The 22,830-nt window shown below is 41.1% G+C and overlaps 1 protein-coding gene across 16 annotated transcripts in view; it reads left to right on the top strand.

The window, feature by feature from the left end:
- cacna1bb (calcium channel, voltage-dependent, N type, alpha 1B subunit, b) overlaps positions 1-22,830 on the top strand; it is a 137,778-nt gene that overhangs the window by 70,893 nt on the left and 44,055 nt on the right. For 10 of the 16 annotated variants that reach the window (XM_020615082.1, XM_020615080.1, XM_020615081.1 and 7 more), the window contains 15 exons: positions 724-839; positions 954-1,043; positions 3,262-3,351; positions 4,660-4,881; positions 4,998-5,110; positions 5,265-5,377; positions 7,859-7,990; positions 13,630-13,702; positions 13,990-14,107; positions 14,435-14,502; positions 14,638-14,744; positions 16,265-16,327; positions 19,189-19,935; positions 20,479-20,684; positions 21,513-21,636. In XM_020615082.1, coding sequence (XP_020470738.1) covers positions 724-839; positions 954-1,043; positions 3,262-3,351; positions 4,660-4,881; positions 4,998-5,110; positions 5,265-5,377; positions 7,859-7,990; positions 13,630-13,702; positions 13,990-14,107; positions 14,435-14,502; positions 14,638-14,744; positions 16,265-16,327; positions 19,189-19,935; positions 20,479-20,684; positions 21,513-21,636 — 2,382 coding nt within the window. The remainder of the gene's footprint in view (positions 1-723; positions 840-953; positions 1,044-3,261; positions 3,352-4,659; positions 4,882-4,997; positions 5,111-5,264; positions 5,378-7,858; positions 7,991-13,629; positions 13,703-13,989; positions 14,108-14,434; positions 14,503-14,637; positions 14,745-16,264; positions 16,328-19,188; positions 19,936-20,478; positions 20,685-21,512; positions 21,637-22,830) is intronic. The other 6 variants (XM_020615091.1, XM_020615090.1, XM_020615087.1 and 3 more) reach the window with 3 other exon arrangements.

The raw sequence follows: 22,830 nt of genomic DNA, 5'->3' as shown, positions 1-22,830 counted from the left end.
AAAAAAAAAAAAAAAACAACAACTCATGTCTCTATTATTAAGTATGAAGTTAAATCCAGGAGACAGTTAGCTTTAGCATAACGACTACAAGCAGGGGAAAACAATTACAGTAGCCTGTTCAAAGGGAAAAACTAAGTCTACCAGAACATTTAATGTAAATTAATATGTTATATCTCATTTGTTTAATCTTGTCGTCCACTAGTCTTGCCCTCCACAGTTAATAATCAATCAGATGAGCATCTGACTGATTATATTTAATCTAATTCTTTGTCTCAAATATGTTGCTCTTGTCCATTTTCAACATAGTCCCCCCCTGCTGCTGTGAACATACTTGTACAGGTTCTCTCCTACTTGAGAGTTGCTAAGTCTGGAAGAATAAAAAAATTAAAGAAAGGAAAGAAACATTTACATAAGTATACAAGTGTTGGTCACACCTCTTTGTCACACCAAATCATCTGTCAGCAATAAAACTCAGGACTGTTTCCTGTCAACAGCCGGCCAAAAAACACCAGACCCTCCAATCATTCTTCAAAGCAAATCTTTCATGTGAATTTTAGATGCAGTAAGTCTTATTTATTTGAATACAGTAATCTTAACACAAGCACTGATTCAGTGATCTCTAACTTAATATGCTTCAATTCCCCCACACCAAGGTGCTACGCATGTTAAAATGTTAAGTTTATTTATGTGGAAAGCAAAATGTTTATATATATGTTTCAACAGAGAATTTGCCAAAGAAAGAGAGCGCGTGGAGAAGCGACAGGAATTCCTGAAGCTACGGAGGCAGCAGCAGATCGAGAGAGAGCTCACTGGATACTTGGAATGGATCTGCAAAGCAGGTTAGACTCGTCTCTGAAATGGTGTGAGAGCTGGTGTTTATGTGTGTGTGTTGTGTTAGATCAACATGACAAATTGGTAGAAAAGCCAACTTTCCTTTCTCTCTACTGCTGCAGAGGAGGTGTTGCTGGAGGAGGAGGATGAAATAGCCGAAGAGAAGTCCCCGCTGGACGGTGTGTGGTACAAGAGGAAACAAAACCTTCCAGGTGAAAACAGGACTGAGTATCTGTTGCCTGCTTTACCATGGTCCATCAGCGCAGGAGGCCAATGGTAAACCAGGCACAGAGAGGTACAGTTCATTTCCATCCAAAGAGTGGCTTTGTATAGCGTCACTGTGCTGTGCATAAATCATACCAGGATCATTGGGTAGTTTCACCATGAACATGATCTGGTTCTTTTTCCCCTGTGGAGTGAAGTGTGGGCCCAAAGTAGTGTTTTTACTATGTTATTTACAGGTAGTGTCACATGTAGAACAATCTGGAGCTGTTGTAAGGGCAGACTTATTCACAGTTATGATATTTGAAGTTGGACCTCATATTAAATTTAAGCTGTTCCCTGTTTCTAGTCATAATGCTGAGCTAAGGTAACTAGCTGCTGGCTGCACCTTTCCATTTAGCATGAGAATGTGATGATCTTTTCATCAAATTCTTGGCAAATAAGCCACATTCTTCCAGTTTGTTTAAAATTGGACATATAGTAAAGGTTCTGAACCACACCCTTTTTGATATGGATGAATATTCAAGTTTTGACAAGATATTTAACCAGTATTCTTCATATACAAAGTTAGCATTACAGTATAACATAAAGAATAACATGACTTACAACCTGTCTTTACATTAACTCCACTTGTGCAACTGTAAAATGTGCTGTTTGTAGCCCTGCTGGTCAGTAATATGTAAGTCCAATCTGTAAACATAATCCATAAACACAGTGTTATCAGGGTGCAAATCATGATTGCCATTCTGTACTTTGGTTGCCCTTATGTCAGAAAGAGCACAGTTATTCAAATCCTCTTTCCTATAATGCCAATTCATTATGCTTAATTAGCGGGATTTACCGCAATAGTATGTTTGGATCTGTTAATATAGATTTACTATGCCACACTCCCTGATACACACACACACATGTGAAAATGCATTTGCCAGTAAACTGACTCACACTGGAAACAAATTCATGCTGATGATCTCAGTAAAACCAGCAGCCTTATTGTCTCAATTAGTTACATACGGAGGATTAAAAGATCTGTTTCTACAGCCGTAGAAAAACCACTGTGATGGCCTTAGTCAGACAAATGACAGGTATGAGCGCAGTGTTGATCAGTGTTGACTGAATTGGTAGAAGCAGTTTTACATTTCTTTGTTCTAAAATGACGTATCCTCTATTTAATTACAGTCGTTTTTTAACTGAGGAAATTATCCTTCATAATATTTTTGACAAGCTGGATATTTTATTGCACAAGGTATTTCACTTGTTTAAAGAAATTAAGGGTTTTAGGATGCAGTTATATAGGGGACATTTTTTCCATATTTCTCACTCTCAGCAGTGTTTTTGAGCTGAGAATCAGGGGTGCAGATCTTGAGACCAACCCAGTGACACAGAGCTGGTCACACAACAATCACCTTCATGTGAGGCTGGTATTTTTTCATTCCTAGGCTGGCATCAAGCAAGAAGGCAGAAAATCTCTGAATGAAAATTGTTTCAGATGCTGACTGTTCATCGCTTCCAATTTGCTCATCCCTCTACGCTGCCATGCACACACCGCACAGACACACATGCATATCCTGTGATGGTGTGCTGTTCAAATGAAATTTCAAAATTCTTGTTTTTTCACACCATAACTGACTTCTTCACTTTCATTTTATACTAAAGAATACAGCTGTGCATATCAATGAAGTGCCATCATGGAGGCGAGGAGATGGAGAGCTGGGCCGAGCTGCGTAGGTGGGGTCACTCCTGGGCTGGTCGACAGTGATGGTGGTACTGAAGGTAGAGACAGAGAGATGAAGGCAATAGTGGAACAGATAGGTGACTGTGCATTGACCTGCCTGGGAGGAGAGAGTGGAGCCACGGTCCGGAGGAACAGTCCATGGGGAGAACACAAAACAGTAGCTGGCTAGGGAATAATAATAATAATATACACAAAAAAAAACCGAGACAGCACGGAGAAAAAATGGCCTAGTGACTAGAAAGAACTGGCAAGTGACTGAGGAGTGAAACCGGGTAATATAGTGATTGATCTAATCAAGTGCAGCTGGTGATAAGGGAATGAGGAACAGGTGAACGTGATTAGTATAAATGGGCAAGAGACAGTAGGAAAGGTGAGGGAGGCCAGAGCGGCCGAGCAAACCTGACATTTACTGTATTTTATTTTAAATCTCATGTGATCATTTTCCCCTTCCCGTGTCTGCGCTGTTCTCGTTACAGTCTTAAAACGAGGGAAAGGCAAGAAAGGAATGAATGACCTGATCGGTGCCAGGGGTGGGGACAATCCTTTCACAGACATCTCTTCTGTTGGTAAGCCCTACATCTTTTGTTACCCAAAGCCACCAGCAGATTGCCTCTGACCTTCACATGTTGCCTGTTCACAGAACTGACCTTTGCAATAAAAGCAACTGTAGAAGCCTGTTTTCTACAATGAACATAACCATGTCCTCAGACTCTCTGGTCTCTATTTGCCAGATTAATGTGTCATGTCACCTCAGCATTATAAAACATACTGTTAAATAGGTTGTGCAATCTTAACATTATCAATGCTGATTCCACACCATATGGATTTGGAGACCTAATGCCTTTTCTCCTTGCAGTAGAAGTGTTTCAGCTTGAGGGAAATGAAATATAATTAACTTTTCTAATTAGATTGTTAAATTACAGTAGCCAGAAAATAGCCTCCAGCATATTCAAAAGAGACTTTCTGATATTAATGGACTTCACGGTCCCACACAAAGACATTTAATTGCTTGTCAGTAGGTTAGAAGTAAGCAAAAGCATTGTAATGTACATCATTTTGTTGCCTTCGGTTTTAAAATGCTTCTTTTCTGTCTACTGACTGTTTCATGTCATGCCTGGTTTTCATAACATGAAGAGCCAAGGGAATAGATATACTGTACAGTCAAATGTAGTTCCAGCTCACTTGTTCTATACATGAGGCCTGCAATTCTGCTGCACAGCAGGAGGGTTTTACTTGAATGATTGAGCTGCTGAACTTAAAATGAAAAAGGAGTGTTCAGGTGAATTAACATTATGCTTTCTGTTCCTTTGGAGGGATTGTTCCTTTAGTTCAGTGTGCAGTCTTTGCAACAAATTTGTGGAATCGATTTCTACCCAACTATACTGCTATGTTTCTTAAAAACCTGTAACTGAGCAATAGCACAACTGTAGGACCAACTCTGTACACAAACACATGTGGGTGACCTGAGGCAAAGTGCAGTTCTGATGGGTGGACACAAAAAGAGCAGGATGAATATATCATTGTTAGGAAGAAAACCAGCTAATTGGTTTGAGGCAAAAGTCCCAAAACACCAATATGCAGCAGGCTTAAGGAAACATATTGTACAGCACCCAGAATCCCCACTGAAAGAAGGATGCTGCTCTGGACAACATTATCCAGCTCAGACTGGCTTTACAGGGAACTGTGGTCTCTATGCTAAGCTAGAGTAGTCTGAGCAAGCAGAAAAGCAGGTGTCATTTGAAGATCTTGATGAATGTGGTGCTGATGGAAGAAAACACACAGTGATTCACTGTGAAAACTGTGAAACAGTGACAAATATTAAACCAATGCAGACTTGCACATTTCCTCTCTCACCGCTTCGTCATTACTTCCAGCTCCGCCTGGCTCTCCATTTGGTCGAGCCAGTGTGAAAAGCAGCGGAAAGATGGACAGCTCTTCTTACTTCCGGCGTAAGGAGAAAAGGATTCGTTTCTTCATCCGACGCATGGTGAAAGCTCAGAGCTTCTACTGGATCGTTCTGTGTCTGGTGGCCCTCAACACTCTGTGTGTGGCCATAGTCCACTATGACCAGCCCGAGTGGCTTACAAGGGCCCTCTGTAAGTCGCACATGCAAATACACTCATGCTCACACACATTGGTTGATGATGATGGCACATTAAACTAGTTTTTTTTTTTTTTTTTTTTTTTTTTGGTTTCTACATGTTTTACACAGACACAACAGAGTTTGTGTTCCTGGGGTTGTTTCTTACTGAGATGACCTTGAAGATGTATGGCCTTGGGGCAAGGAATTATTTCCACTCCTCCTTTAACTGTTTTGATTTTGGGGTAAGTTACTGTGGTCCTTAACACAGAAAGGATCAAAATGCTAACCAGCAGTGAGTTATGTTTGGATGCTGATCGGGTCATTGTTTTAAACTGTTGTAAACAGCTTGTTAAAACAGAGCCAAATACTAACTTTATCCATTGCCCTCCTTTCCAGGTGATTGTGGGAAGTATTTTTGAGGTGATCTGGGATATGATTAAACCAGGAGCATCATTTGGTATCAGCGTGTTGAGAGCCCTGCGACTGCTCAGGATATTCAAAGTCACTAAGTGAGTTCACGCACACATCTACAAACAATAAGCACAATAGGTTTCAGTCAGACAATTTTGTTTTAGATTTTTGCACCTGTCTCTCAAACTTTAAAGACTGCACCTGTCATCATGGCGCCACATATGGCTGCCTTGGTAGCATGCTCTCTTGTGCTTGTTTTTCCTCATTTCTTGGCCTCCTGCAACCCATCCTGGATTACTTTCACCAGAGAGGAACTACTAAACATTTAGTGGTTGTAGGACCTGAGAGCAGAGACCAGGAATCTCCCAGATCAGGAACCAGTCACCATCACTATAGCAGTCATCCAACAGCAAGTCAGAGGCTCAAAACATCGGTTGCTGATAGGTAGAGCAGTCACCAATGACTCAAGATCCAGACAGACCAACCTGAGTACAGTCTGGATCAACTACAGGAAAGCCTATGACTCAGTGCTGCACACATGGATCTGGGAATGCCTGGCACTATACAAAGTTAACAGGACACTAAAGACTTTCATTAAGAACTCAATGGGACTGTGGAAAACAACCCTGGAAGTCAACTCTGGACTATTTGCACAAGTGAACATCAAGTGCAGCATATACCAAGGTTGACGTACTATCCCAAGTGGTTAGCGCTGTTGCCTCACAGCACGAAGGTTCCAGGTTCGTGTCCTGGCCAACCTGCAGCCTTTTTGTGCGGGGTTTGCATGTTCTCCCTGGGTTCTCTGGGTACTCTGGCTTCCTCCCCCAGGTTGATTTGTGACTCTAAATTGCCCTTAAGTGAGTGTGGTTGTTTGTCTATGTGTGATGGACTGGCCCAAAGTCAGCTGGGATTGTTTCCAGCCCCCCGCAATCCTCTTCAGGATAGATAATGGATGGATGCACTATCCCTGCTGCTGTTCTGCAAAGGCTTGAAGCCCCTCAGTTAGATCATCACAAGGAGTGGGTACAGATACAAGTTCAAGAGAGGAGCTACCATCATCCAACTCCTCTACATGGATGACATCGACTCACTGATCCACTTGACAGGGATCTTCAGTTAGGATATTGGGATGCCATCCAGACTGGATTATTGTGCTGGAGCATAATAATAAGAAGGGATATAATAAAGACTGATGGGTTAGAACTATCAGGGGGCCACATAGCATACAGACCACCTACAAGTACAGTCATAGTGCAAACATGGATGTGCTGACAGTGATAGAGCAGAACTTTTCATGCTTTTCATGCCACCATTACTAACTGTGTGTCTCCTCTCTCCCGTATTGTGTCCTTTCTCCCTGTACCTTTCTGCAGGTTGCCCTGGCTCTGGAGCTGTACGTTTCTGATGAGCAGTCACCAGCCTCATCAACCTGCCCAGTGTTTGATTGTTTTGTTGTTGTGTTTGCTGTGTCTTGTTGCTTTTCTTTATCTCTCTCCTCTATCCACTCACCAGGTCGAGGCAGAAGGCCACCCACCAAGAGCCGGGGTCTGTCAGAGGTTTCTTCCGTTAAAGGGAGTTTTTCCTTCCCCACTGTCACCAAGTGCTGCTCGGGGAGATTTGTTTTATAAAAAATAGCAGACTTCATTGACATAGCAACAATGAGAGCCAGTTGGTTGCCCACAGTCCAGGTCTAAAAATATCCCTAATAAAACAGGCAGAGCAAAACTTGTCAGATCTCTTAGACTGTCCTTATGCTGACTTTGAATTAGAAGGGTTGAAAAAAGGCCTGGTGACTATGTGGAAGCATATCATTTACACCTCCCTAAGCATGAAGAGAAAGTCATCTTTTATCACTATGAGTTTGACAGGACTAAGGTTCAGAGTCAGTATCAGTGTGCTGAGAGCCCTGTGACAGAACCAAGGCTTAGAAATGTGGATCTCTTACCAATATGTGTGTAAAATATGCATACATGCTGTTTAGGTAACCTATTGTAGAGCATACCATTCCATGACACATCAGTAGCCTGGCTTATTCTGAAGATAATAAATGCTATGCCTAAGCACGTGCCAAAGTACTGCAAATTAAAGAAGTGAAAACCATGCAAAAGCAGACGTGTTCAAAGGGTTAAAGCATTCATTCAGTCATTGTCATGATGAGCTGTCTAATGAGAACATCTACGGCCAATATATTCTTTTAATTGTTTGAAATCTGTGTGAATTGTATTGAAACGCTACAGAGATACAAGATCTTTTAATGAATTTCTCTTTGAACTGACAGTCCTGTCAGAGACTGATGACAATCCTTTTAATTCAGTGGGTTATCTGCAGTGCTGCGATTCACTGGAAACTGGCAGCTGTAGACCCCGACACATTGATTTGTTTTGTGCCACCTACAGCTTTTACTGCCAACTTGTTCCTGTCTTTCCTCCTCTGTTTGGTTGTTCTGCCTCTGTCTTTTCTCAAGTTTTGTTATGTAATTTTTTTTGTTTGTCTGAATATGTTTGTGCTTACAAAAGTTATTTTCTGTCCTTAGAATGTAAAAACATCATTCTCTTTTTGTGTTTTCTGCTTCCTCTCAGATACTGGAGCTCGTTGCGTAACCTTGTGGTTTCCCTCCTTAATTCCATGAAGTCCATCATCAGCTTGCTCTTCCTCCTCTTCCTCTTCATCGTAGTCTTTGCTTTACTGGGCATGCAGCTCTTCGGAGGACAGTGAGTAATCTCTCTAACCTGTCATGCTCTCTCAGCATGTTTTCCTCCTCTTTCCATCCATCTACCATCCAACACACATGTACACAGACATTCTCTCCTCTTCTTCTCTACCCATCCCTCACTCTGACTCTCCTCCCTGCGTGTGATCCTGGTCCTGGTGACAGACGTGTTGACACAGTAGGTAGCTGGCAGAGCAGCAGCACCAACAGCAGCCATTTAAGATCGCTGTCAGCATTATCTCCGAGTCTTCTAATGACAGGAACACCTTGTGTTTCTGTGCTGGCTGCACTTAAAGCTACAGTATGTAACTTTTTTCAAATATTTTTGTTGTAGAAATATGCACCAAAATTTGTCTTAATGTGGATAGGTGCTGTTGAAGCCTCCTGTGATTTAGACTCATTGAACAGCTTTGGCAGCAGTGCAGAGGTTTTGAGCAGGACTGACCTCTCTAACCAATCAGAGATTGCCAATTATTTCTGCTTGATCAGTATGTTCTGTTGCATTCTCATTTCCTGTAATATCATAATAACAAATATCTGAATAGCTGGGCAGAGCGTGGTAGATCGTAGTAGAACATTATCCTTTAAACATTTTAAAAGCAGACTGGAAAGTTTATGGAATAACTGGCTGTCACATAATAATGGTGGCATTAATAATGGTCATTGTCCATTAGAGGCAAAGGAAGAAGTATATAAGTGTTAAAATATCACAAAATCTCTTAGGGAAAAGTTTTGTGGTTGTGCGTACAAAGCCTAACATTCGCACCGAAGTCAGCTGTTTGCGTTACATGTTCTAGTTTCTTAGTTCTTCTTTTTCCTTTTGGGTTTATTTGAAAGGCACTAACAACTGTTGTTTAAACAGGAGGACTTTAAATATGCTGTAATAAATAACATTATAGTAATGAATTTGATCCATCAAAGACCAACATGAAGATCTGAATGTTGCGGAGCCCTCAGTCTGCTTTAAAGATTTAGGTGGCCAGCAAGTTTGTTTAGGATTGATGTTCCTTAATCTTGTAAGTGAAAGGAAATTTGAACCAGACTATATAGGTTGTGGGATTTTTGCCATTGAACAGCTGTGGTATTTATTTATGAACATGTTTTTTTTTACCGTTCTGCTTGAAGCTATGCAGCTATGCTTGGCAAATGTACTCAGAGTTTGAATTTTGTTCCTTTGGTGGTTTCATTCATTTTTTTTTTTTATAATCAGAAATATTTTGTACCACAGTTTTACCTTGTGTGACTTAAAACATTTTGAGATAAATGTTTCCATAGCCTTTAAAAAAGCTTGAATCTACACTTGAAGCAGGTTGTTAGGCTGCCGAGCTTCATTAAAATCACTGGTAAGTTTGTACTGAAGGCTTTGAGCTCAGATGGTTTAAGTCACGTGTGTTGTTACATTTGCCATCACTGCAGCAGGTGGTGTACACTCTCAAGGGGAATGTCACTTTCACACGAAGTCATGTCACGTCAGACTGACAACCTTCACAAACACCACACCACCACTGGATGACTTTGAAGCAGCAGGCTGTTGCCATGGCGCCAAGCCTTAAAATCAGTCCTGACCATCATTAGCGTTGCATAAGTCTTTGTTGATGGACAAGTGTGAGATGAGTCTGACGTCCACATGGTGCTTCCAGCCAGTTGAGCACATCAGACCAAGCACACTGTTCTCTGCAAATAACACCTTTACAAATTTCATTGCTCTGTTGAGTCCTATATTTTTACCCTAAAGTCTAAAATTGTACCCAAGGTGTCAAATATTCTGAATAAGTTGATGGTAAATTTGCAGGTGATGTCTGTGTATATTTCAGAAAATGCTGAATTATATCAAAACTAAAGTAAACACATCCATTCGACAGGCAAATTAACTCTTTAATTTAAAAAAGAAGAAGAGGAAGATTAACTGGCTTATAAAGAAGAAGAAGTGCTTTGTTATATCCACACTTTATTTTTGGCTCAGATATTATTTCCCCTCTCTCAAAGCACCAGACGTAATCTCCTGTTATAATGGTGAGAATTGAACAATAAACAGCTTGAGGCAGAGGACAATTTCCCTGCTGAGACTCACAGAACATCACCGACTGTTTGGGAAGAAATATGTGATAAGCTCAGAGGAAATGTGCAGAAGTTAGTGTAACAGAATAATGAATATTTCTTGTTGCCGCTTCTTAACTTTCAGTTTTAAAGGTGCAGACATTCTTTGTTGATTAAGTCTGACTTTGTCAAACACAGGCGACATGGCATCTTCTCAGGCTTCTTCACAGGCTCCGAAACTGTGTAACCCCCTGGCTGGACTGTGCCAGTCACTTCAAAAAAAGATTTTTTTAAATCAGAACGTCATCCGCTGTACCTCCAGTTTGACGCTGTCTCAGACTCTTTATGGCATTTATAACTTAGCATTTAACCCAAAAAAAGACAAAAGTCTTGAGATGAATTTATATTAAAATAATTCCTGATCATGCCATGCAACAATCTCCAACAAAAATATATTACAACTTCAACCTGTACTTTTCCTGTAATTTCTGCAAATCGTACAGTCTTTGCAGTCATTCATCAGAATTGGCCAATGTGGAAGAATGTCAGTTTCATCAGTCACTGCTGATTTTGCTTATAAATAAACAATAATATGTACAATATGGAGACGACTTGGCTTGGCTGGAACTTGCTACCTCAGACAGTAGTTTTCACCGGGCTCTGTGTCACACTCAGTAAACCTTTTCAGTTACTTTATGAAGCATGTTGGCAGCACTACCTGGTGTGGCTGGACATATTACAGTTACCTTATAAGCTGAATACAGATTTTAAAAAATGACTTCTTTGTTGCATGCCTCTGCCAACCAGTCTAATTCATTGAAATGGGAAAGACATGAGGTCACTGTGACCTTGACCTCTGGATGCCTTTGCCAATTTTGGAGAAATCCCTGTAAGGTGTTGCTGAGATATCACATTTGCAAGAATGGGCTGGACATATGGATGGACAGCTGGAAAAGAATGCCTTCATCCACAGCCGTTGCTGGTGCAGAGGCATAAATACACCATTCTGCAGAGATCAGAGCTGATTTGGGTTGTAATAATAACAGAATACCTCAGTGAGATCCAGGAGGGACTGATTAGTTGCAGTTTGAGTGTATGTATAGCAAGTGTGCTCTTTGTATGCAGCACTATATTGTACATATAAAAGGCAGCTTAATGGTTTGACTTCTCATGAGGCTGCAGGATGCTTTGTGTTTCCTGATGCATTTCACAGTCCCAGTACGTGCAGATGTTTTTCCAGTACCATGCAGCTGTTACCTCTAGTCCACTTGTAGATGTCTGTGTGATCTCAGGGCTGTGGGTTTGCATGGACCAGTACAATGTAAACACACCGTTATTGTCTGAATGATTAGATGGGAGAGGGCACAAACGTGTGGGGGAGTTTGCCCTCACATGACTTCTGTTTCAGGACTGATTTAATAAAGTCCTGTGTGGATATCCTGTGTAAGCAAAGCAGCATGCTCTCAATCCCTGTTATCAGAGTAAACAGAGGTTGGTACATACAGGCGCAACAGCAAGCCGCCACCGCCACCGCCACTCCCTGCACTGAGTCCATTAATCCTCAAGCAAGGAGGAAATAATAGAGAGAGGAGTGTAGGAGGGAGGAGGAGAGGGTGGGGAGTGGGGAGCAGGCAGGGAGAAAAGAGAAGAAAAGGGTGTAATGAAGAAAAAGATGGAGGCAAGAGCAGTGAAAGGCAAAAAAGGAGAAAGGCAGCAGGAGAGCAGCATGGGGAGAGAGAGTATGATGACATACAGTACCAAGGGAGAAACAGCTTATTGAACTGGTTGCCCCTCCCCCTTCTCTTCCAACTCACCTTTTCCATGCCCATTTTGTGCTTCCACAAGCATCTCCATCATGCATGTGCATGAGCCAGACTGATACATGCTGGCTGATATTATTCACCAAGATTGGGTTCTCTCAGATTCACCACATGTAGGTATATACCCAGTCACTACACACATGTGAGATTGTTGCATATCATATTCCAAATCTGTGGGCATTCATCTGCTGCTACAAACAGCTCTTTGGGAGGAGGATGCAGGGATTAGCTCTCATTCAGCCACAAGACCATGTGTGTGGATCAACATCTCTTGGAGATAAAAAAGTGTCAGATGACTGTAACTGTACAGGTGTAGTGGGCACACTGGCCTATACATTTGCAATATATCTTATCAGAGTTTTTTTTTTTTTATTTAATTGAAATAACTGACTGATTAATTAATTGATCAGAACTGAATTGTATCTGAGGACAGATGTAATTTTCCAGTTTTTAAGTACAGATTACAGGTTTACGTGCTCGCTCACTCATTTGGCAACAATTTCTTATAAATATTCTGTTCTGTCTGCAACTTAGGTTAGCTGGTGACTCTAAATTGCCTGTAAGAGTGAGTGTACATTTTATCCACTTTTTATTTGTTTTTATTTTGTTGTTATTCTGTTTATGTGTGCGCATCGGGAGCCATTGAGCTGAAATCAAATTCCTTGTGCTTTAATATAACTTGGCAATAAAGGTTGATCGATTGATTTTTACACAGTGCTTTTAAAACATCACACATCAGAAATACCTTACATAACTGCTCTGCAACTATTCTTGAATTTTAACTCAGCTTATAATATTTCCTTCTTCTGTTCAACCCAAAATATTTCCTTTTTCATTTAAAGATGAACTGACAGTTGAAATGATGAATGATCTGCAATAATCATTTTCAGTTTGAATGACCAACCCATCTTTAAGCGTGTCTTTCGAGATGGCCATCTGCACTGCTTCTACTTTAACCCACTTCATGCACACAGCTGTAGTCTTGAGGTGCTGAAGCACTGACTCACTTCCCTGCTTGGCACATCAAGGCTGACTTGGTTTCTGTTCTTGTCAGCTGGGAGCACTTCTTCTGTGGTTTTAAAGCTGTCACAGTGCACAAGAAAAAAACTCAAATACCCAGATTCCTGCAACCAGCAGTCTCAGTATTGTAAAGTTATTTTAATACAGATGTCACCTTGTCAGCAGCGGTTGTGTCTTCAGGTGAGCAATGAAGCCAAAAAAGATAAAATTCCTCTTTGTGCTTACAGCATGACATGTGAAATGATGCAGCCCTGTGCTGCCGAGGCAGGATGTTTTGGACAAGACGGTTGGAGCCTGGGCTCCCTGGTGTTTGCTGCTGCTGCTGCATCTCTGTCCTGCTCCTTCTGTCTCATCCATTATCAGTACAAAACAACTCCCATCATCTATGAATATGCTCACACACCTATCCTATACTTGTTGTACTTGTATCTGTGTGAGGACCAATGTGAGGACCCTCCCAGTTTGAGAACCACTGGATCAGACCAAAGGGGAGTGCATTATGTCAGTGATGGTCCTCACAAGTTCATTGGGGATCATTGTGGTGTTACTGTAAACAGAACAAGTGTTACAGACAAGGAGAAAATGAAGACTTGGTGCAGCTGGGACCCGAGGTGTGAATGTGTCAGTGTTTGTGCCATATCAAATTTCCATTTGTTTGTATCTTCTCTTGAATTGCAGGTTGATGCCATTAAGATCTGACTGAGTGCATTTTATTTTGTTTTTCATTTCCTTATAATATTTTTTCCAACTGTGATTCTTTTAGATTTAACTTTGAAGATGAGACACCAACAACAAACTTTGATACCTTCCCAGCAGCCATCCTCACTGTGTTTCATGTACACCCCCCAACACACACACACACACACACACACACACTTTGTGGATAAATGAGAGTGTATTGACTTCATGGAAAAAGAACAGCTGTTATCAGTCATTTTAATTAGAGTGAATGACTGGTCTGTGTCGCTTCTGTCCTCTAATGAGCTCACTGATAATCCTTCAATTAGTCTGTGCTCATAACCTTTCACTCTGTAAAGTCATTTAATTCAACACTCGGAGATTTGTACAGCGCTTTACAATCCGCCCGCTTCCCCAGCATCATTCTGACTCTTGTCTTCCTAAGATTCTGACTGGTGAGGACTGGAACGCCGTGATGTACCACGGGATTGAATCTCAAGGAGGTGTTCGCCGCGGCATGTTCTCCTCCATCTACTTCATTGTCCTCACACTCTTTGGCAACTGTATCCTCTTTCACATCATCTAATTGTAACTACAGTATGTTTGTGTCAGAAGGAGCAGGATTCATATCTGGTAATGCTATCAGTTCCTTATAGGATGGAGCAATACCTGTTTGTTTTGATTTGAAATGAGAGAAATTGATAAACAGCACACTCAAAATCTAACAAATTAAAAAAATGGAGTGTTCTTAATTTAGCAGCTCTGAATATTTACACATTAAATACTTGAAAACTCAGAATTAGTTACAAAGTTAAAATGACCTGGAAGTTAACCAGTTTCACTAGAGGCTGATGAACACATCCTTTTCCCCTTATCGTGTTGCTATTCAGACACCCTCCTGAATGTCTTCTTGGCTATTGCTGTTGATAACCTTGCCAATGCACAAGAGCTGACTAAGGTAGAGCTCTGAATGCATCAATAACACATAGCAATATAAGTGTATTTGTTCTCCTTCACAGTAAAACATTTCAAACCAAAGCACTGCATGTTGTGATAGGATTGCATTTTTTGTCTTGGTTCTCACTGGCTAAAGGATGAAGAAGAGCAGGAGGAAGCAGCCAATAAGAAGCTTGCCCTGCAAAAAGCTTTGGAGGTGAAGGAAGTCAGCCCAGTGTCAGCAGCCAACATCTCAATCACCGCGTAAGTTTCCAAGCATCTCCCTCCTCTGCCAGCAGCTGTGTTCAGTCAGAAGGTGGAGATAAATGTCCCTTCAGTGTGTTGTCCTTCTACATGTTCTTCCCTGTCAGTCTGAAATGTTTGTGTGTATACACACTGTGTACATTCCTCTCCCACTGTGAGAATGCTCCTGTACTGTTACCTTGTTATCACACCTCAATGTCTATCTTCTTTAACAGTAAAGGCAATTAAGGAAGCTTTGATCAACAATCCATGTTAGTTTCCACCACTGGTTTTACAGTACTTTGTTCATTTTTAGCCCCTTTCACCCTTAAAGGGTGTTATTTAAAAAACCTAAATTATAAAATTTCAGGTTTATTTTCAGTGTGTGGGGGGGTACCACTAGTAGCATGGATCAGTGTTTTTAAGAATGGGATGTTGAACAAATCTCAATTTACCTCAATCCAACTTTATTTGTTCACCAAAAAAAAAACTCCACAAGAGCAACTTTAATTCAGAACCATTATGGATAGTAGCTTTGAAAGTCATTTGGCCAATTAATAAAATGATAATGTTATGCATTCACACAGTTTGCAATTAAAAATGTTATATTTATTTTTGCATCCCCTGGATAAAATGAAAGCCATTAAGCAGAGTAGCAGGGGCATGAGATACAAGCACATCAGTGTTATGAAAAAGATACAAGAAAAGCTTAATCTTTGCTGTCAGAACTTCCTGTTTTCTGCTAAAACGTTTAACCCACCCACTCTTCACCACAACCCAGTGACTGACGGGACTGATGTTTCCTGTCAACAAGGAAGTTATTTGCGAGTCCAAATTCAGCCTATTTTTACAGCCTTGACAAACCCTGAAATTATGAGTCTGTTAAGAGATATCTGGTATGAAACTGGAGCGTTTTTATTCTTATGGCTGATTGTGCATTTTGCTCACATCAGATGAATTTCAGTGGCTGTGTGTTGAATAGTCCAGCCCTTTGTATAACATGCAGTGAACTTTGATTCACACACTCTCCCTAATTGCTGTCCTCCTCACTCAGACATAGACAATCAGTTCTGTAGCTCATTGGTTAGCTAACTTTCCAGCTGTTCCCATTTTCACTGTCTTCACTTTTAACATGTGATCCTGTGCATTATTTTCAGTGTTCTCACAATATTTTTCATGTGAACATTGAACAATGTGGTTAAACTGGTAAATGAGTGTGCACACAGGGTTTCATTACAAAATGATTACTTATTTTAGGATTAACCATATTAGATTTTTTTTTTTTAATGAATGTATTCAAAACTCTTAAGTTTGTACTATGAAAGTATTATTTCAATAATCAGTTTGCTCTTTTCTGTTTTGGAATGAAACTCCAAAACCTTTTTTTTTTGTTGTTGTGGCATTATTCAAGTGGGTGCATGGATTAGTCCGTTACTGTAAAACAGGAGGGCACAGGGGGACACACAGACTGACTGAGAGTCCGCTTGTCCCCTTCAGATTTGTGTCTCATTCTTTCTTTTGTTTTTGTTCTGCATGGACAGTTTTGTAAAGCAAAATCAAGATGCACTCTCTCGCAGGTCGTCCATCAGCAGCATTCAGTCACTGTGAGTTACCGCTCTCTGTTACAATATTCTCTTCCTCCTCCCTTCTGCTGTTCCTCTCCTCATTGCCTCTGCATTCTGGTTATTCATTTCTACTCATGTCCTCTCCTTTTTTCTTATTTACTTCTTTACTTCTCCTCTTGTCCTCTTCTCCTGGTCTACTCTCCTGTCTTCACGTGTCCATTACATTCATCTTTCTTCCTCATTTCCACTCCTCCTCTTCTCCTGTTTCTTTTCCTCTCCTGTCCTCTGGACTTTCATAAATTGTACTCTATCATGTTTTCATTGCTACTAAAGTGAAATGTATAAATGGTTCGTATAAAAGGAAATAGTAATCACAACATCCCTCACTGAGCAGAAAGACACAATTGCAGGTAAATAGCACAAACTCATAACACATTTTAGGCTATAGGGCCAGTGTGTATGTGATTTTGTGTGTAAAATGCAGATCCATGAACACAGTTATGCCTTCCTCTGGTCTTAGCCATCCACTGTGTACTCTACTGATGGCTGCCAGTCCTCTGTTCCATGCCATTCATCTTATGTTCTGTGCCCTCTGATGTGAATAATTTGTGTATAAATGTTTAATCTCTCTGAGCGTTGCTATCACTGCAGGCAGTTTGGCATTGTTTATCACAGACCACAGGACATCTCATTAAAAGACAATATGAGTCGAGGCCAAAATTAAATGCAACAGCAAGATGTAACTTCTCTCTCCTCCCCGGTGATCTGCTGTCTGAACTGATGAAAGTGCAGATGGAGTGTTGGAGATGCTCACATCTCATCTCTGAGATAATTCGTTTCTCCCACATTGCCCTTCTCCTGTGTCTTTCAGTGTGTGTGCTTTGTTAATATGTCTCACAAAGTAACTCTGCTCTCCCTTCAGTGTTTCATCTTTCACTTCCCTTTCTAAATAAACCCAACCTGTATGTGTGTTGTTCACCTGTCTGCGGATATCTGTCCTGTGTCCTGTGTGTTCTCTGTCTGTGTCTTCTTTTAGGAGTTATACTGTCTACTCCTTCTCCACCCGGCGAATCTTGAGGTACAAGTGACCAGATGGAACAAACTAAACTAACTCATAAAGCCCCATGTAAATAATCCATACTGTACAGGAACAGTATGCAATACTTCATGCATGTTAGATGGAAATACAGATATAGCAAAGTTTTTTTATGTGTTTTTGAGTCTTTTCACTTATTCAGAAATACATATGTTCAAAAACATTTCACCCATGTGTGTAGTCTTACCACGTTCTTTCAACTCAGAAATCAGCTTGTTGTTTTTGTTAAAGAAGATAGAGTACATGACAGGAATGGTCGCACCATGTTAGACATGACCTGGTTCAAACAGAATTACATGCATGTCAAATTAGATGAGATGTTTGACACCTGACTAATTTTCTTACCGCCCAGTCAGAAATCTTGCAAGGAGCTTCTGTGCGTGGCTGGTTAATGGTGGAGCGATCCTTCTTCCACTCCCCAATAATGGCCCCAGTGGTGCTTATGGGAACATTTAGGAGCTGAGAAGTGACATGTGCTGTTCCTTTGCTGCTCAACAATCTTGTTGGAGAGATCTTGGGAGAGCTTTTTACCTTTACTCATCTTGAGATGTTTCTTATATGACAGCTTGGCAACAAATGATATATTCACAGGTGAACAATTCTTTTTAAGAGAGTAGAACCATGAGCAGCCACATATAATAACTCAGCTGATTTTATTTAGTACAGGTAAGGAAACTAAATAGTGGAGCCACCTGGTTCAAGTGCCTTTCAGTACTTTTTCCCTGTGTTGCAATTTAAAAAGCACATAACATTTTTTTCAAAATACAAATAAGTACAAACTAGATCAATTTTTCCAGAGGTCACTACTGTGGTTTTTGGTATTGTGACGCTGATCATCAAGTGGCCTGGTTAGTTTGTTTTTAATAGGTTATTTGCTTATATACAAAGGGGTGTATTATAGTTGATTTAACAGCTTTGATTGACGATCTTTGATACGTCACTCAACTTCTGGTCACAATTTCACAACTTTCGTTGTATCTTTGATACGTCACTCAACTTCTGGTTGCAACTTCACAACTTTCGTTGCAACTTCTAGTCCATAAAAGATCCAAACCATTTGTACAAAAGGAGGAAACCTTGAAAAACCATGAAAGCACTGCCAAGATTATTCGGCCTTATGTTTTCCTGATCAGTACGGTGCTTAAAAAAGAAAGGCTCAATATTCCCACATTTATAGAAGCATTATTCACTCGTATTGCTTGCATTAATGGTACAAAATGAATACCACATGTTGGTACAGGTTAAATAAGTTAAAACATGCAAAAGAACTTCTGTAGCCTCTTATATGCTCTTATAGAAAGTATTCATTTTGATTCCACCTGGTGAAAAACCCCAGAAAAGTGTGATTGAACTATTTTGCAGGCACATCTTTAATATTAAGGACTCAAAGACCTACCATAATCAGGTCATGTCATGACAACAGAATGTAGAGTTCCTCAGCATCAGACAGACTTTACCATGGAGCTGCTTTCTCCATATAACACTCAAGCATGGTAAGTGAAAGCTTTACCATGGTGAACATTTGTTGATACATCCATAGACCACCTCATGTCTGGCTCTTTCTTACATGCTTTACATTATTATGTCCTTAATGACAAGGTTTAAGTAAAGAAAAAAAATAATAATTATTAGCAGAAACTAGTGTGGCTATGGATGAAACTGTGGATGGTGGTGTTCACCCAAAACCCATACAAAAAAAAGAAAAGAAAGGAAGTAAAGACAGAAACAATACACAAAATGTTTCTATGTCATTGCTTTTCATCATCACATGACCTTTTCCTGTGGGTTTGATTCCTGTGTGCAGAAAGGAGCAGCAGCGGTCAGCAAAGACCCTGTCAGTGTGGGAACAGAGGACCAATCAGCTGAGGAGACACAACTTGAGGGCCAGCACTGAGGCCCTGTTCACTGAGCTCGACCCACAGGAGCGCCTGCAGGTGTCCTCCACCCTCCACCTGCATCCCGACATGAAGACTCACCTAGACCGGCCACTTGTGGTAGAGGGCAGAAACGGTGACCAGACCAGCAGGCCCTCTGAAGGAGGGCAGGTGGAGGCAGGGGACACCCAGCATGACAGGGTGGGAGATAACCTCCACACACATGCCAGAAAACATCACCGGCACCGGGACAGGATTGGGGAGAGCAAGGATGGAGGTGACTGCCGGGGAGGAAGGCACCATACCCATCACAGCAGGACCAGAGATCACATCACTGATGGTGCCCAGACTAAAGAGAGGAGAGGAGAGAGGATCCATGGCCCTGATGGAGGACAGGGGCACAGGCACCACCACCAGGCTGGTTCCCCTGAGGAAGAGGCCAGTGACATACGAACAGGAGGAGAAGAAAGGGGGCATCGGCATCACCGCTCCCATTGTCCACCAAAAGAGGGAAATGGGATGATAGTGAATGGTGCACAGGGAGAGCGGAGGGGGAGGGGAGGAGAGGGGGACAGCAATGGAGAGAGATTTGGACGATGCTCTCGCATAGTCAGAGCTCAGTCTATTCTGGATGGAGACAACTGTAAGGGGAACAAGAATGGGACCAAAGGTCATAGGTAAGGCTGCAGATGTAGATAAAAAATTATCTAATAGTGTTAGTGATATCATTAATGGCTTTACTGTGATCTTACTTTAGGCCTACTCATTAAATGATTTGCAGTTAGGTACACAGTGGTCACCAAACAGCAGAAAGACAAAATCAGAGACTATCTAGTGAACATAGTGGAGCATTTAGCAGCTAAAGAGCTACATTGGAGACCCAAAACAAACACTGGATTCACATTCATTGCAGTAGGTGGTCTGAAATATGACTTGAAGTGAATAGTACTGTTGGTCCAAATCAGCTGGATATGTAAATAAGCAACTGCTTTCTAACCATATCTAAAATATGATGTCAGTGTTTGGTTCAGCTGCACCAGAAAAAAATTGTTAGGATAGCATAGCGGTAAAAGTCTGCTTTTGCTTTGTTGCCACATATGTTGTGGTCTGTCTCCCAGGAAGGCAGATGAACTGATCTAATTTGCCAGAAAAAGCTTGAAGAACCCTGAGAGAAGAGTATTGTGATGCCTCTAATAAGATTCACACCTCTTTTCCCCCAGAGAGAGGCAGCCAGATGCTGAGGAGGACCGCTTCACCTCTAGTCCTCTGCAGCCAATGAAAAGTAGCCCGAGTCTTGGAGAAAAGCAAGAAGATGCTGACAACCAGAAAAACTCCACCAGGGCCAGTCGGGTCGGCCTAAATAGCCACACTATCCACATCCCTGTCACCATCAATGGGCCACCTGGTGAAACCACTATCATTCCCAGTGAGTACAGAACATCATGCTCACAAGACGCGGAGGACGACTGGGAAGGTTGAAGGAAAGAAAATTGAATTAACATTTTGCCCACAAAGTCATTAGGATAATTAAGGCAAATCAAGAATGCCACCACATCACCAGATCTCCACAATGACTAAATTATTATTCCAACACAAATGCATTTGCATTCATTAGCCATTTTTCTGCACTAACTCCAGGTACCATTTTTGTATTGGGAAGAATAATAAAAGAACAAACATTTAACAATCCAATCAGGTCTGAAGAATAATGTGGACGTTTCCTGTATTTCTGGTTCAGAAATACTGCAGCTTTATCTCTACTAGTGCGTCCTTGGACTAAGTTATTATTTCATGATATACTGTAGCTGTCACGCTTAATCTTGTCCACCATCTTATGAGAACCCTGACCGAAGCCTGCATATTCTCTCCATGCCTGTGTGGGTTTCCTCTGGATGATTCCTCCCACAGTCCAAAGACATGCTGATTAAGATAACTGGTGATTTTAAACTGCCCATAGGTGTGATTGTGACTGGTTGTCTGTCTCTACATGCCAGCCCTCTGATAGGCTGGAGACCTGTCCAAGGTGTACCCTGCCTCTCAGCCAGTCGGCTGGGGTGGGCTCCAGCTGCCTGTGACCCTCTACAAAATCAATTTATTTACAGTAAATTGATCAGAGCATAAGTCCCTTAAGATGTCCCACCTCATTTTTGAGGGGGTCCTAATTGATATACTGTAGATATTGCATGGATGAAAATATCACACTTGTTACCAATGTTTGTGCTTCTAAATGAGTGTATTTATTTTTCCGCACCAGTGAACAACATCGACTGTGACAACTTCCAACTCAGTGAGGAGAAGAAAGCTCTGGAGGATGCAGATAATGAGCCTCGGCAGATTCTCCCCTACAGCTCCATGTTCATCTTCGGGCAAACAAACCCGTAAGTTACAACTGACTGACTGAAGGATCAGCTGGCTAAGGATCACATCAGTGATTTGCATGCTTAATCAACTTGGGCTGTATGCTTTCTCTGACCATTTTCTCTGAGTGTCTGATGTGTGATTAGTTGAATAATTTGGGTTGAATTAAGAACAGCATGAATTTCATTAATTTCATTTGTTATGTTCAAGTTTCTACTAATTGCATGTCACAGGGAGGAAGGGTGAGCTGAGACAACTTCTGTCATCTCTGATAAAACCCACTCCTCTCATTTATTTGTATGAAAATCCTGTGTCGAGGCAGAAGGGTACCAGATCTTCACCAAAATGATAAAGACAACAAGACACTGCACTAGCCAATCAAATACCAGTCTTGGTATTGTAGATGAATTTGCAACGACAACAGATTTTTGCTGTTTCTCACATTGCAGTCATTTTGATGAAAGATAAAACACAGAAAAATAAAAAATAAAAATCCTGTCTCAGTTTATTATAAGCGTCCCATAAAATGAGAAAAATCTGTATGAATCTGTATCTCAAACTGAAGTTCAAGAATTATATTGTTTGTTTCTTCCAAAATAAACATCCCCCAAGTGGCTCTACCTGTTATCTGTATAGTACATCCTTTATGTACATAAAAGCACATAGGCAGAGTGAAAGTTTTTGTCCTTCATGGCATCTTTGTGTGGAGTTCTGGGAGAGGGCTGGCTCGGTACATTTACACTGAAAGACTTGAAAACTGTGCATTGAAAAACCTGTGAAGTGGGTGATGGCCTGTGTGATTTTGTTTTGTTATGCTTTGTCAGTGGACTTTTGCACTACTTATGGATTGCCTGTTACAAACTTTAAGTTCAACCTGAAGATACAAGAACATTTTAGGCCAAATATTAATGATGGACTCTGTTGTTACATAATCTGATCCAATGTTCCAAGTCCTGAATGAGAAGAGTTGAGTAGAACCAAAGAAAACTTGGTGTTCCACAAGCTCATTGTAAAAATTTTTCCTGCATTCTGGGAGATTCTGGGGACATGCTGTCCAGTTGGGCCATATTCAAATCCTCTATTACAGAGGTACCATTATTCCAGTTTTCTATAACTAAGGGGGATAACTGTATCTGCTCTGTTCTCCTTTATGCCAACAACATAGTCCTGTTGGCTTCAGAAGGCCGTGATCTCACACCTGGATGGTTTGTAGC

Source organism: Monopterus albus, unplaced genomic scaffold, assembly GCF_001952655.1.
Source record: "Monopterus albus unplaced genomic scaffold, M_albus_1.0 scaffold158.1, whole genome shotgun sequence".
NCBI classification, from domain to species: domain Eukaryota; kingdom Metazoa; phylum Chordata; class Actinopteri; order Synbranchiformes; family Synbranchidae; genus Monopterus; species Monopterus albus.
Note: the sequence above shows the minus strand (reverse complement) of the source record. Positions and strands in the feature narration are given on the sequence as shown.